Here is a 14,925-nt window from a genome sequence, read left to right as displayed (position 1 = left end):
GTACCCACAAGGAACTCCTTGTGTGGATTTTCAGACAATTCCGTTGAAAAATGTGGGTAAAATCATCAAAATACCGAATATCGGGGGGTACCGTTATATGGGGGCTATACGATATTGTTGACCTATACAGATAATTCTCTGCCGAGGGGTAAGTAAATATTTGTATTAACTTTTACACAGTTAATTCTTAAACTGAGTGTTACAATGGATTTTTTTCTACTTAAAAACGAGATTAATTTTTTAATCCACAGGTACAGGGAAGCATTTATACAGGTAGAATTGAAAACGGGAAATTCCACTAATTAACTGTGTAGCTCAGTTTGCCCTTCAAAAGAGAAAGCAATATAAAGGCTACGAAATTCACAAATCAATAACCAGTCCACTTTGAAAATTGAACATACAGGCATCTGACATCAAAATGATAAAATTTCTGGTAGGTTAAAATGAATTTAAATCATTATAACTTAATTTTTAAAAAATAATATTCAATGTTCTAATTTACATATTACAGTTTATAATTTTATTGTTAGCCGTTGTTGTGACAAGGGGCCATGACCTTCATAACAGACCACCATATTATGGTGGTAATCACGGTGGCCACCACGTTAGCTATGGTGGTCCTGCAGGCAAACATCATGGTGGTTCCAGCTATCACCATAGAGGATATGGTGAACATCGCGGTGGTTACGGTAGCCATCATGGCGGTCATCACGGTGGCTTTAGCGCCCATGGTTCACATGGTCGTCACCACAAACGACACTAAGACGCCATCACGAGTAATAATTAAATATTATTATATTAACTAATTTTCAAACAATTATCAAATATTTTAAGAAAATAAAGTAAAATCAATAAAAATAATAAGACAATATCTATAAATTATATTTTTATGAAAATCCAAGTAAAAAGTCTGCATCATATAAGGATAAAGTTTATTTTAGGAAAGTGAACACTTCAAATGATTGATTTTATTAATATTGTTAAACGCTTTATTTCATTAGATTAAGTGCTATGCATTGAAAGCAATATGGAAACAACTTCCTAGTGATATATTATCTACATTAGCCTTGATAGCCGGTCTGTGTAATAAGTTTTGAGTATTTTTTAATAGATTCTGTTCAAATTTTTAAGGGCGATTTTTATACCCTACACCACTAAGTAAGGGTATTATGTTTTTTAGCATTTGTTTGTAACAGGAAGAAGAAATCGAGACAGACCCATAGCTACTTTTGAGGATCTACATAAAAATCGCTTTTTGTGTCGATTTATGCATGTCAGTCCGTCCGTCCGTCCATGTATTCTTGTGAGCAAAAAGCTGGTCGCCTTTATTATCCGATTGAAATGAAATTTTCCAAACTGTACACCAAAGGGCCAATAAATATGCATTGTGGAGTAGGGTATCATATAATCGGCCTGCCCGACTTTTGACTTTTCCTTACAGGTTCTATTTGGTGAAAGTCCGGTACTACTACTAAATACGCAGAGTGGTGCAGGGTATTCTATAGTCGGCTCCGCTCGACTTTGACCCTCCTTACGGCTTTTCATACCCTGCCACCACAAAGTGGTAATGGTATTATGTCTTTGTACATTTGTTTGTAACATAGAGAAGGAAGGGATATAGACTCATAGTTACTTTTGAGGATCTTCATAGAATCACTTTCTGAGTCGATTTATGCCTGCCAGTTCGTCCGTCCATGTATTCTTGGGAACAAAATGCAGGTCGCATTTATTATCCAATTGAAATGAAATTTACTAAACAATACTTGTTTTGGCACATGGACGAACCTTATTGAAATTGATGATAATCGGATCTGATTTAGATAGACCTTCCATATATCTTCAAACCTGTTTTGGCTTATTGTGCACCAAATGGTTAACCTAAGTCCAAATGACCTGTATTTGGTATATCCCACCTAATTCATTCTAGAAGCAAGTGCATATATATGTTTCATCCGATATGGTGTTTAAGTCCCTCACATTAGTGACCACAATGATATTTGGTACCAGAGCTCTTATAGAGCTCGCAAATACCTCTGCCAAATATTGTCAAGATCGGTTGAGATTTGGATATAGCTCCCATATACAGGGTGAGATGAAAACCAGTAAGGAAAGCTCAAAAGTCGGGCGGGGACCGACTATATGATACCCTACACCACTATGCATATTTAGTAGAGCTCTCGTAAAAAGGTTTATACAGGGCATTTCAGAGCTCTATGAGATATTTGGTACAAAATCAAAATCTATCTAATTCTATCGTGCATTTACGAACTATAGCTATCTCTGAACCGGGTTTCTCCAAATTTTACGTATTAGCTTCTAGACTGAATTCGGTCTTATGTACGAAAATTCAGGTGATTTGGGCTGATATTGATAATTTAGTGCACAATTAACCTGAAATCGATAGAATAATGTGAAGAGTATGCTATGCTATATCCAAATCTGAACAGATTTTGATAAAATCAAAATCGACTATTTTTGGGCTTTATCTGATATCTGGTACCAAATATCATTCCTGTGAAGAGTATATTACGAATGTAAGGGACTTAAGAGCAAATCGGATGAAACATATATATGGGAGCTAGAGCTATATCTGAACCAATTTTTACTAAAATTTGTGTACTTGCTTATGGCTGGTTTCGGTCGGATTTGCCAAAATTCATGCCATTTGGGCTGAAATTGGCCATTTGATGCACAATTAACACGAAATCGGATGAAGATATATGGAGGCCTATCCAAATCGGAACAGATTTTAATAAAATTAAAATCAACCATTTTTGGGCTTTATCTCATATCTGGTACTAAATATCATTCCTGTGGAGTGCATATTACGAATGTGAGGGACTTAAAGACTAAAGATATATATGGGAGCTATAGCTATATCTGAACCGATTTTTACTAAAATTGGTGAACTTGCTTCTAAGCTGGTTTCGGTCGGATTTGCCAAAATTTATGCTATTACGGCCATTTGGTGGTCAATCACCCGAAATCGGATGAAGATATATATGGGAGCTATATCCAATCTGAACCAATTTCGATAAAATTGAAAACAGCTATTTCTGTGCTCCATCTAATACCTGGTACCAAATATCACGGTTGTGGAGTGCATAGTAGGAATGTGAGGGACTTTAAGAACAATCGGATGAAAGATATATATGGGAGCTATAGCTATATCTGAACCGATTTTCTCCAAATTTGATATACTTGCTTCTAGGCCGATCTCGGTTGGGTGTGCCATAATTCAGGTAATTTGGACTGATAGTGGACATTTGGTGCACATTTAACCTGTATTCGGATGAAGATATATATGGGAGCAATATCTAAATTTCATCCGATTCTCACCAATTTCAATAGGGTTCGTCCTTGGGCCAAAAAAATATTGTTTGGAAAATTTCATCTCAGTCGGATAATAAATGCGACCTGCATTTTCTTCACAAGAATACATGGACAGACGGACGGACGGGCGGACGGACAGACGGACTGACATGCAAAAATCGACCCAGAAAGTAATTCTATGAAGGTTCTCAAAAGTACCTATGGGTCTATCTCGTTTCCTTCTCCATGTTACAAACAAATGCACAAAGACATAATACCCTTACCACTATGTGGTGTAGGGTATAAAACTGCAACCAACTTCAGACTGCTGTAATTTCAAATTCACTCGTTTGACGGCTGTTTAAATTATTTCAGTGACAGCTCATTAAATTGTTTACAAACATACAAAAGCATTTGGTAAGAATTTGTCAGAAAAAAGTTATTCGTGATGGAATTTAAGGGTGATGGTGTAACTTCTTTATATTTAGCTAGCTATCGTTGGAGCACTCCAATATTTAAATGTGAACAAATCTTTTTTGTCTCGTACCATCGCTCGTTACCGTGATACTGGTAGCGTAGCCCGACGTCAAGGAAGTGGACGGAAGAAAACAGAAACATCAGCAGAAATGGTTCGAAAAGTAAAAAGCGACTTGATCGAAACCCGCGTCGCAGTGCCCGAAAAATGGCTCGTCAGCTGAACATATCGCAATATTCAATTCGGCAAATATGAAAAATGAGTTCGGTGTAAAGCCATTGAAATTCCAAAAAGTGCAAAAACAACAACAGAAAGAAAATAGACTCAAAAGTGCTAAAGAATTGTTCGCTTGGCTGAAGTGGTGAACTGCCGAATTAATTTTTCTCCGATGAGAAAACTTTCGTTGTCCAGTAGTTTGTAAACAAACAAATAATGGTGTTTACTTGCCAAAGAGTTCAGCTAATAATGTGCACCTTCGGTTGGCCACCAGAACTCATGCACCGGCCATGGTGATGGTGTGGGCCGCCATAACAGCTACTTGTATTAATCGACCGTGGCATCAGAATATTATTGCGAAAATATTCTGGAGGGTGTATTAAAGCCTTGGGCACGCAAACATTTTGGTCTTGGACATTTTGACCTTGGACATTCCAACAGGACTCAGCACCATCGCCCTCAGCACGCGCCATCCAAGAATGGTTACAAATTAGGTTCCTTACTTCAATGGCCACCAAAGTTTTCGGTCACAATGGTCACCAAATCTAAAGTTATTGTAAAATTTGATGCTATTTCCGACAAATTTAGCTTTCGCGAAAATATTCTGGAGGGTGTGTTAAGGCCTTGGGCGCAGACCTTCGACATTACAACAGGACTCAGCACACGCCAAACCAAGAATGATTACAAAGTGAGATTCATCGCTTCATTTCCAGCGCACAATGGCCACCAAAATCTCCGGATACCAATCCGTTGGACTATTGTGTCTAGAGTATTTTGGAAAGCAAGGTTGGCACTAAGAAATACCAAAGTGTCGACCACCTCAAGCAAGCGCTTCGCCCGGAATGGGAAAAATGCACCAGAGCAACATTCGAGCAGCATGTGACGGTTTCATTGACCGTTCGAAGGCCATACTTTGTGCCAAAAATCCTTCAAAGAAGTAAAATCTGGGGGTAGGGTTCTATGGGAGCTATATCAATTTTTTGACCCGTATTAACATTAATTTTCAAGGACATCAGGTATCTATTAAGAACACCAGGTGTCAAATTTCAGTCCATATCAATTAAAAATTTACCTAAAATCCTTAAATTTCTTTAAATCTTTTTTTATACTGGAGCCTCTATATGTTCTCCCCAGTTTTATGCAAATCAAATACCAGCGACCCTACATACATATCCTATTAGGTTAACATTTGGATCATATGATAAAGTTTTAAATAGAATAAAATGGTTATGGTATAAGGTATCATATCGTCGGCCATCGCTCCCACGAAGGACGGTTTTAAGTGTTCAATAAAATATTCTAATAGTAAAATCATCATTTTCAGTTAATTGATAACATTTCCTCAAACTAATACTCTGATTGGATGTTGTGCACACGAAACATTCATCTTTACTGCTCCCTTAACAACGTCGAATGTTTATCTCCAAGATAACGGAAAGTCATCATGGAGAGTGTTTACAGCATCAAGAGATCGTAACATAAAGTAATATAAGAAACACGTCAAACAAAAGAATGGACAAGAATGTCCTGGTGTTGTAAATTTTTGCCAACGTTTTTGCGCTGTTGCGTGCTGCTGAAAGGCATGACTGAAATCTAGTTATTAAAGTTGTGGTAATAACTTCGCCATCATTTGAAGGGGAAGGAAATTGGAAAAACCGTTTAGTTTATTTGTAGTGTTGCTTTCCGTTACTATAGCTGAAGTTTCGTCCTCCAAAGAAATCAACGTTTTACAAAAAGTTATTGCATCGAAGTCAAATGACTGCTGGCATATAATGTAAGTTATTGAAGGAATCATGGTGGTTGGCCATGATAGTTGAACATCGCCCTGGACGGCGTTACAGGTAATGTGACTTTATGGGTATATGGCCTGCATTTTGATATCATAATTGTGATTGACTTACTTAGGGCAGGACATTAACTGGATGATTGAGTTTTTAAACAAATGACATTTATTTCCAGGATCCTCTTCATCATAGATGGTTGGCGAAAGGATCAAATTTTCAACACAGTTTAAGAGGAGAACTTTAAAAAATTCAACTTATTGGTAAACTGGAGAAATTACTAATTCAGAAGAGAACAAAAGCATTCTGCTCCGGAAGGTCAAAAGTCGGCGGGAGCAGACTATATGATACCCTACACCACTATACCTATTTAGTAGAGCTCCCATAACAAAAAAAGTTTGTATTGGGAATTTATGTAAAGTAGATCATACGAACTATGAACCTTATTCGGATGGCTATCGGGGTTTTAGGGAAGTTACAAATTAGGAGTTATATCCAATTTTGAATCGATTTTCAACTAACTTTACTGATGCTTTTGCACCTCCAAATAACATTGCTGTATAGTGCATGATATGACTTCAATAAGGATTATATTAAAAATATTTGTTGGAGCAATAGGTATACCGGACGGAGTTTCACTAAATGGTAAAATTCGATTGAATATGAAAATATCTATTCAATTTGTGCCGATATTACATATATGGAGAACAATAACCATAAACTCGGATGAAAATGTATACTGAAGCAATAAAAAAATCTGAACCAATCTCAATAAAACTTGGCAAAGGTATTCTCGAGTTGTATCTGATATCCGGTATCAAATATCATTGTTGTGGAATGCATATTACGCATGTGAGGAACTTTAACATCAAATCTGATGGAGCTTATATGGGAGAAGATATGGGAGCTATATCCAAATCTGAACAAATCTTGATAACATTTTGAAGAGGTATTTCTGGGCTGTATTTGATATCTGGAACCAAAAATATCTATCTTTTAGAGTACATATTACGAATTTGAGGAGCTTAAACATCAAATCGGATGAAATATATATAGGGTGAGATAAAAAACTGCAACAAAGTCAAACGCCATAATTTTTACATATTTTTTTATTTTTTATTGAATGAAAGCAAAAAAATGTTGGAAATAGCATCAAATTTTAGAATAAGTTTAGATTTCTTAGAGTTGGTCACCTTTGGCACGAATTATGGCCTTCAAACGGCATATGAAACCGTCACACTCTGCCCGAATGTTGCTCTGCGGTATTTTGGCCCATTCCTGGCGAAGCGCTTGCTTGAGGTGATCGACACTTTGGTATTTTTTAGTGCCAACCTTACTTTCCAAAATACTCCAGACACAATTGTCCAACGGATAGGTATCCGGAGATTTTGATGGCCATTGTGCGCTGGAAAGGAATCGTGGAACCTCATTTCGTAGCCATTCTTGGGTTGCGCGTGCTGAGTGCGATGGTGCTGAGTCCTGTTGGAATGTGGAATGTCCAAGGTCTGCGGCCAAAATATTTGCGTGCTCAAGGCTTTAATACACCCTCCAGAATATTTTCGTGATAATATTCGGCATTTATTCTGCTGCCACGGTTGATTAATACGAGCGGAGAACGACCATCGACTGTTATGGCTGCCCACGCCACTTTCGGCCAAGCGAAGCAACCCTGTTTTGCTTTTTTGAGTCTATTTTCTTTCTGATGCGGTATAAGCTCTTGCACTTATTGGAATTTTAATGGCTTTACCTTGAGCTCATTTTTCAACAATTGCCGAATGGAATATTGCGATATGTTCACCTCACGAGCCATTTTTTGGCCACTGCGACGCGGGTTTCGATAAAGTCGCTTCTTTACTTTTCGAACCATTTCTGCTGATGTTGCTGTTTTCTTCCGTCCACTTCCTTGACGTCGGGTTACGCTACCAGTATCACGGTAACGAGCGATGGCACCAGACACAAAAGATTTATTCACATTTAAATGCTGAAGTGCTCTAACGGTAGCCACTTGTGGTTTTCCAGCCAAATATAAAGAAATCGCTCTATCACGCTTCAATTCCATCACGAATAACTTTTTTTCTAGAAAATTATCACCAAAATACTTTTGTAGGCTTGTAAATCAATGAGCTGTCAGTGGAATAATTTTAACTGCTGTCGGGCGACTGGCTTGGAAATGACTGCAGTCTGAAGATATAATACCCTTACCACCGTGTGGTGTAGGGTATAAAAATCAAGTTGGGAAATTAAGGCCATTCCTTAAAACCCCTAAAGACAAACACATCCATTGCAGTGACTATTTTTAGACAATTGTGATTAGTAGCAATTGTAATGAATTTCTATCCTCTTTTCGAATCCTATTTTAAAATTCTCTTTCTCTCTAGTACAGAATTCCATGTGAATTATAAAATTTCTCACTTCGTTATTTGCATTGTTTTTGATTTAATTAAATTGCATGCCAATCCTTTAATCCAATGTCTTCTTCTCTTTCGAACTGGTGTCATTTTGTTGATACCTTCGGTTGACAAACTAAATCTACCAAACAATGCAACTCAAATTGAGACATGTAATTTCCCAGCCGGATAGAGAATTAATATAAATGAATGCAGATTTAAATCTCACCTGTGACAGTAGTTGGTATTCCAATTCTGTGTGGGCATCCAGACATAAACTAATGGATAAATATTAGGTCGTGTTAGGTGTAGGTGGTAGTCTGTAGTCTTTTGCGACAAAGAAGAATTTTAAATCAATATGAATAGGGCAACAGCCAATATTGTCGGGTTATTGTTTGGACATGAATGCACCATAAAGGTGACACGTCATAAAGCGAACAAAAGCAGGACGTCATATTGAGTTTGTTACATAATGAATAAACAAAGATATAAAACTAAAATTTGGCATAAATGTCTGTTGTAATCGAGGGTATAGTTATATTGAAATTGGGCCTAATCTCCATGATAACGTTTACTAATTATCACTCGACAGAGAAGCCATTGGCAGTGGCCAATGGGCAGACATGAGCATCAATCAACTTTTGAGTTGCTGCCTATGCTGACGTACATATTCCTACACTCGTTCATTCAGTCGTTGCTGATACGCCAACGAATGGACATATGAATGGGAGTAAAAATAGAATAAACCAGTAAGGAAAGCTCAAAAGTCGGGCGGGGCCGACTACATGATACCCTACACCACTATGCATATTTAGTAGAGCTCTCGTAAAAAGGTTTATACAGGGCATTTCAGAGCTCTATGAGATATTTGGTACAAAATCAAACTCTATCTAAATCTATCGTGCATTTTACGAACTATAACTATCTGTGAACCGGGTTTCTCCAAATTTGACGTATTAGCTTCTAGACTGAATTCGGTCTTATGTACGAAAATTCAGGTGATTTGGGCTGATATTGACCATTTAGTGCACATTTAACCCGAAATCGGATGAAGATATATATGGGAGCTATGTCCAAATCTGAACCGATTTCGATAAATTACAAACAGCTATTTCTGGGCTGTATCTTATATCTGGTACCAAATATCATTCTTGTGGAGTGCATATTACGAATGTGAGAGGCTTAAACACCAAATCGGATAAAACATATATATGGGAGCTATAGCTGTCTCTGAACCGATTTTCTCCAATTTCTTGTATTTGCTTTAAGGCTAATCTCGGTCACATATGCCAAAATTCGGGCCATTTGGGCTGATATTGGCCATTTGGTGGTCAATTAACCCGAAATCGGATGAAGATATATATGGAAGCTATATCCAAATCTGAACCGATTTCGATAAAATTTAAAACAGCTATTTCTGTGCTCCATCTAATACCTGGTACCAAATATCACGGTTGTGGAGTGCATAGCAGGAATGTGAGGGACTTCAAGATCAAATCGGATGAAAGATATATATGGGAGCTATAGCTATATCCGAACCGATTTTCTCCAAATTTGATATACTTGCTTCTAGGCCGAACTCGGTTGGGTGTGCCAAAATTCAGGTAATTTGGAATGATAGTGGACATTTGGTGCACATTTAACCCGAAATCGGATGAAGATATATATGGGAGCTATATCTAAACTTGATCCGATTCTCACCAAATAGGGTTCGTCCTTGGGCCAAAAAAATATTGTTTGGAAAATTTCATCTCAATCGGATAATAAATGCGACCTGCATTTTGTTCACAAGAATACATGGACAGGCGGACGGACGGACAGACGGACTGACATGCATAAATCGACTCAGAAAGTGATTCTATGAAGGTTCTCAAAAGTAACTATGGGTCTATTTCGTTTCCTTCTCCATGTTACAAACAAATGCACAAAGACATATACCCTTACCACTATGTGGTGTAGGGTATAAAAAGATTTTAACGAAAATACGTATTTAGGCGAGTGATAAATATGGGTTTTTGGAAAATTCGTACTAAAAAGATACAAAAAGTACTTATGTATGGACCAAAAATTGAATACTTTGTATAAATTAGCTAGAATTCTAAAATTTGGAATGAGAGTTACTCGTGGAGTGCATATATCAAGGATTTTTGAAAATTCGAACTTTAAGGTTACGAAAAGTTTTAAAATGGTACAAAGCTTTTAAAATAGTACCATTTTTATACCCTACACCACATAGTGGTAAAGGTATTATGTCTTTGTGCATTTGTTTGTACCATGGAGAAGGAAGCGAGATAGACCCATAGTTACTTTTGAGGATCTCCATAGAATCACTTTCAGAATATGTATTCTTGTGAACAAAATGCAGGTCGCATTATTATCCGATTGAGGTGAAATTTTGCACAAATAATTTGTTTGGTCCAAGGACGAACCCTATTAATCGGTCAAAATTTAGATATAGCTCCCATATATATATTCGTCCGATTTGCCTTTTATTGTGCACCAAACGTGTAATATCTGCCCGAATAGTATGAAATTTTGCACAGACAACCGAATTAGGCCTGAAAATAAGTATGCCAAATTTGAAATTGAAATCCGTTCAGATATAGCTATAGCTCCCATATATATTGTTCATCCGATTTGTTATTTTTGTCCTCCGCAGCCGTAATAGGCATCTCTAACAACAATATTATGCACCAAACGTCTAATATTTACCCAAATTGGATGGAATTCGGCACATGCAACCTAATTTAGTCTAGAAGCTATTATGCCAAATTTGGTGAAAATCGGTTCAGATATAGCTATAACTCCCATATACATTGTTCATCCGATTTGTTATATTTGTTACCCACAGCCGTAATATGCCCTCCGTAACAACGATATTCAGGGAATCAAATACAGCTCAGAAATGTCTTTCACAAATGTTATCTGTTCAGATATGGATATAGCTCCCATATATATCTTTATCTGATTTCAAATTAATTTTGCACCAAATGGGCAATACAAGTCCGAATTTAAAAGATACAAATGCTTCGGCATAATTAGTCTTTTGAACTTTAAATTATAATTATAGCGTGTATGATTACATTCTCCCATAAAAACTTTTAATTGTTATGTGGAGCTCTACTAAATAAGCAAAGTGGTGTAGGGTATCATAAAGTCGGCCCCGCCCGTCTTTAGGACTTTCTTTACTGGTTTGATATATGAATGTGGTTTTGGAAATGTATATGAAGTGTGCCAACTGTACTAAAGGGTACTGAATTTTGAACACTTTTGTTAAAGGTGAACGGAAGAAGCTGGAATTATGTATTATGGTGACTGTTGGTCCTTGCTTTATGATAAAAAAGGGGGTTTTGAAAATGTGTACCACAAGTGCACGAAAAAACTAAATAGTACTATATATCGTACAATTTGGTATAGGGTATTAAAATCTGAAATTTGGTATTGGAATCCTGAAATTTGATATTGAAGTAACTGTGTGGTTTGAGAGAAGGAGCTGGTTGTGGATATGCATACTATAATTGTACTAAATGGTACTAAATTTGGTAAGGGTGGAAATTAAAGAACTGAAATCCTGAAATTTGATATCAGGTTACAGTTGGTATCTGATATTAAGATATGAAATTCTGAAAGTTGCCATAGTGCGATTGTCTAACTAATTTTTTTTCGATAATTAACGAAATTTATCAGTAAGTTTGCGGCGAAATCAAAGTAGTCGCTAAAACCTACCGATAAATACCAATGTTTTCAACACACATAGTGGTAAGGGTATTATGTCTTTGTTCATTTGTTTGTAACATGGGGAAGGGAGCGAGATAGACCCGTATTTACTTTTGAAGATCCTCCGTCCGTCCGTCTGTCCATGAAATTTATGAATAAATACAGGTCGCATTTATTATCCGATCGAGATGAAATCTTCCTAACAATATATTAAAATTGGTGAAAATCGGTCCAAATTCAGATATAGCTCCCATATATATCTTTATCCGATTTTAGGTTTCTTGTGCACCAAATGGCTAATATCAATCCAAATGGTGTGAATTTTGCTACATCCGACCGAATTCAATCTACAAGCATGTGCTTTAAATTTGGTGAAAATCGGATCAGATATAGCTATAGCTCCCATATGTATGTTTCATCCGATTTTGGTGCTTAAGTCCTTTACATTCGTTATATGCACCCCACAAGACTGATATTTAGCACCAAATATCAGATACAGCCTAGCAATTCATAAATCAAATTTTATCAAGTTCGGTTCAGATTTGGATATAACTCCCATATATATCTTCATTCGATTTTAGGTTTCTTGTGTACCAAATGGCTTATAACATTCAAAATGGTGTGAATTGTGATTTTGATCCGATTTGGAGTTTTAAGGCCCTCGCATGCATAATATGCACTCTACAACAATGATATTTGATACCAGACATAAGATAAAGCTCGGAAATACCTCTGTCAAATTTATTCTAGATCGGTTAAGATTTTTATATAGCTTCGATATACATCTTCATCCCATTTTATGGGTATTGCTCACCATATACCAGACTTTTTTTTACGGGAGTTCTTCTAAATACGCATAGTGGTGTAGGGTATCATATAGTCGGCCCGCCTGACTTTTGACCTTTCTGTGTCTGTATTAGATGAAGTATGAAAATGGAATACTTCGGTCAACTATGTATGGTAAGTCGCGCACATTTCAATTTTTATATAGTTTTTTTAATTTGTTCCGGTACGAAATGGCCAATATAGGTGCATTCTTTCGGAACCAAGTCCATAGAGGGTCAACAGTTTGAATAATCATAACAGAAGTCAAAGTATATTTAAACGTTGACTGCGGGTATACATCTGTCGGCAAAACCGACTGATACTTTTATACCCTTCACCACAGTATGGAGGGTATATTAAGTTTGTCATTGCGTTTGTAACACCTCGAAATATACATTTTAGACCCCAAAAGTATATATATTCTTCTGTGGAAATCACTCTAGTTTCCGAACGAATTGAAGAAGATTGATAAAATTTTACTCAAATGTATGTTATGTCTGCAGGACTTTTGGTATTGAAAATGTAGGTCCATGTCTTCGTATAGCCCCCATATAACGATACCTCCCGATATTCGGTATTTTGATGATTATAGCGACATTATTCTCCGGAATTGTTTCAAAATTGGTATTTGAAGTTCGTAATGGATACTGTTCACGTTCGTGAACAATTTTAAAACGAGCTCCAGTGGCAATTCTGAGGAGATGTTGCAATTCTAAGAAGATATGGCAATACTGAAATAAATGTGGCCACAATGTACTGGACGAAGGATTTTTTGATGGATTACCTCTCGTCAGTTTTTTAGCAGCGAGCAAGTTTGACGGCGAGTTCAGTTGCTTTTTTTGGACCGAAAAACTTTGGTTGTCGTTCGCATCGCCATTTTTCTAAAAAGACACGAAATTCGAATTGTTTAACTGATCGTGTGTAATTTATTAAAATTGTACATTTAATAAACGGAAGAAATTTGCTTAATTTCTTCAAACCGAAATCTTGTCGGATTGTAAAAAGCGTTGTTTTTATTTTCGCGCGCCACTTATCTGTTGCCTTTTTTTGTCTGGTTGGGTTCCAGTTGCTGCTATCCAGTTTTTGTTGTTGCAAACTTTTCCTTCAGCGAGGAAGGAAACATAAGTCCTTCGAGCCGGATAGCAAAACGAGGAACATTTTTTCATTTGATATTCATAAAAAAAGGTAACACTTCGTTGGTTTTATGAATAAAACCAAAATTTTTTATAAATTGTGAACAAGAATTCGTTTTTTTGGGAAATTGTTAATTTTATTGTATTCCCCATTTTTACGCATTATAAATTATTGATCTGGCAACTACGCTACCACTAGTCGACATTTGGCATCAAAACAACAACAATTGTCCTCTCCTTTCTTTCTGTACTACTTCTTCATTAGTTTATATCTAAATTGAAGCAAAAGTGAAAAAATTTAATTGTTAAAACCTTTATTAAATCCAGTGGTAAAAATTGAGGAAAAACATACCCTTTTTATATATTATTAAAAATAAAGTGTGAGTGTGAGTGCGTGAAAATTGAAAAGATTAAAATAAACCTAAATTTGTTGGGAAAATATTCAAGGAACGCAACTTATTCCTTGAATTACTTATATTATCTGCTGTGTTTCAAGGTATGTTTGACAATGCATTTCTCTTAAGAATCGGGAATTGATTGATTTCCAAAAAATTATTAATATATTTCTGGTGCAAATATTGTTGTCTACTGGTTTATCTTTTTTCTCGTATTTCTAGAGAAAAGAGAGTAAGAAAAAATTAATATTCGTGGTTGTTTGTTCTTGCTTCTTTTTATTCGGTCAACTTTAGTGATCATATGAAGTTTGCATTCACTACGAAATAATAACACTCAGCTGTTATACATATCTGTTGTCGAGGCAATTTTCAGTGGAGACTTATAATAACAAGAGCTTTCAGTAATTTCTATACTGTCGTGACTGGAATAGAATTTAATATATATATTGTTTATTTCCTTTCATTGTTTTGTTATCTTTTGAAATTTATACGAACATTGACGGTGACAATATTCTCAGAATACAGGAATAAAGAATATTTGTTCTTATATTTCTGAGTACTCATAAAATACAAATTGTTGGATTGATAAAATAGAATCGTCAAAACGAGACTGGTTGCTTATTTTCACAGGTTATCTTAAGCGGTTGTAAATATATTGTCATAATTTGCTTTCTCTGTTAATAA

At 36.2% G+C, this 14,925-nt stretch overlaps 1 protein-coding gene across 1 annotated transcript; it reads left to right on the top strand.

Annotated features, from left to right (window-relative positions):
• The first annotated feature begins 343 nt into the window (after positions 1–343).
• LOC131806711 (uncharacterized) lies at positions 344–819 on the top strand. The gene is made up of 2 exons (XM_059131319.1): positions 344–433; positions 512–819. The coding sequence occupies exons 1-2, from the start codon at positions 419–421 to the stop codon at positions 761–763; spliced, it is 267 nt and encodes an 88-aa protein (XP_058987302.1). The 5' UTR covers positions 344–418; the 3' UTR covers positions 764–819.
• The last annotated feature ends 14,106 nt before the right edge of the window (positions 820–14,925 follow it).

Source organism: Musca domestica, unplaced genomic scaffold (genome assembly GCF_030504385.1).
Source record: "Musca domestica strain aabys unplaced genomic scaffold, Musca_domestica.polishedcontigs.V.1.1 85, whole genome shotgun sequence".
Taxonomy (NCBI): Eukaryota; Metazoa; Arthropoda; class Insecta; order Diptera; family Muscidae; genus Musca; species Musca domestica.
The sequence above is the reverse complement of the archived record's forward strand: the minus strand, read 5'-3'. Positions and strand labels throughout refer to the sequence as shown.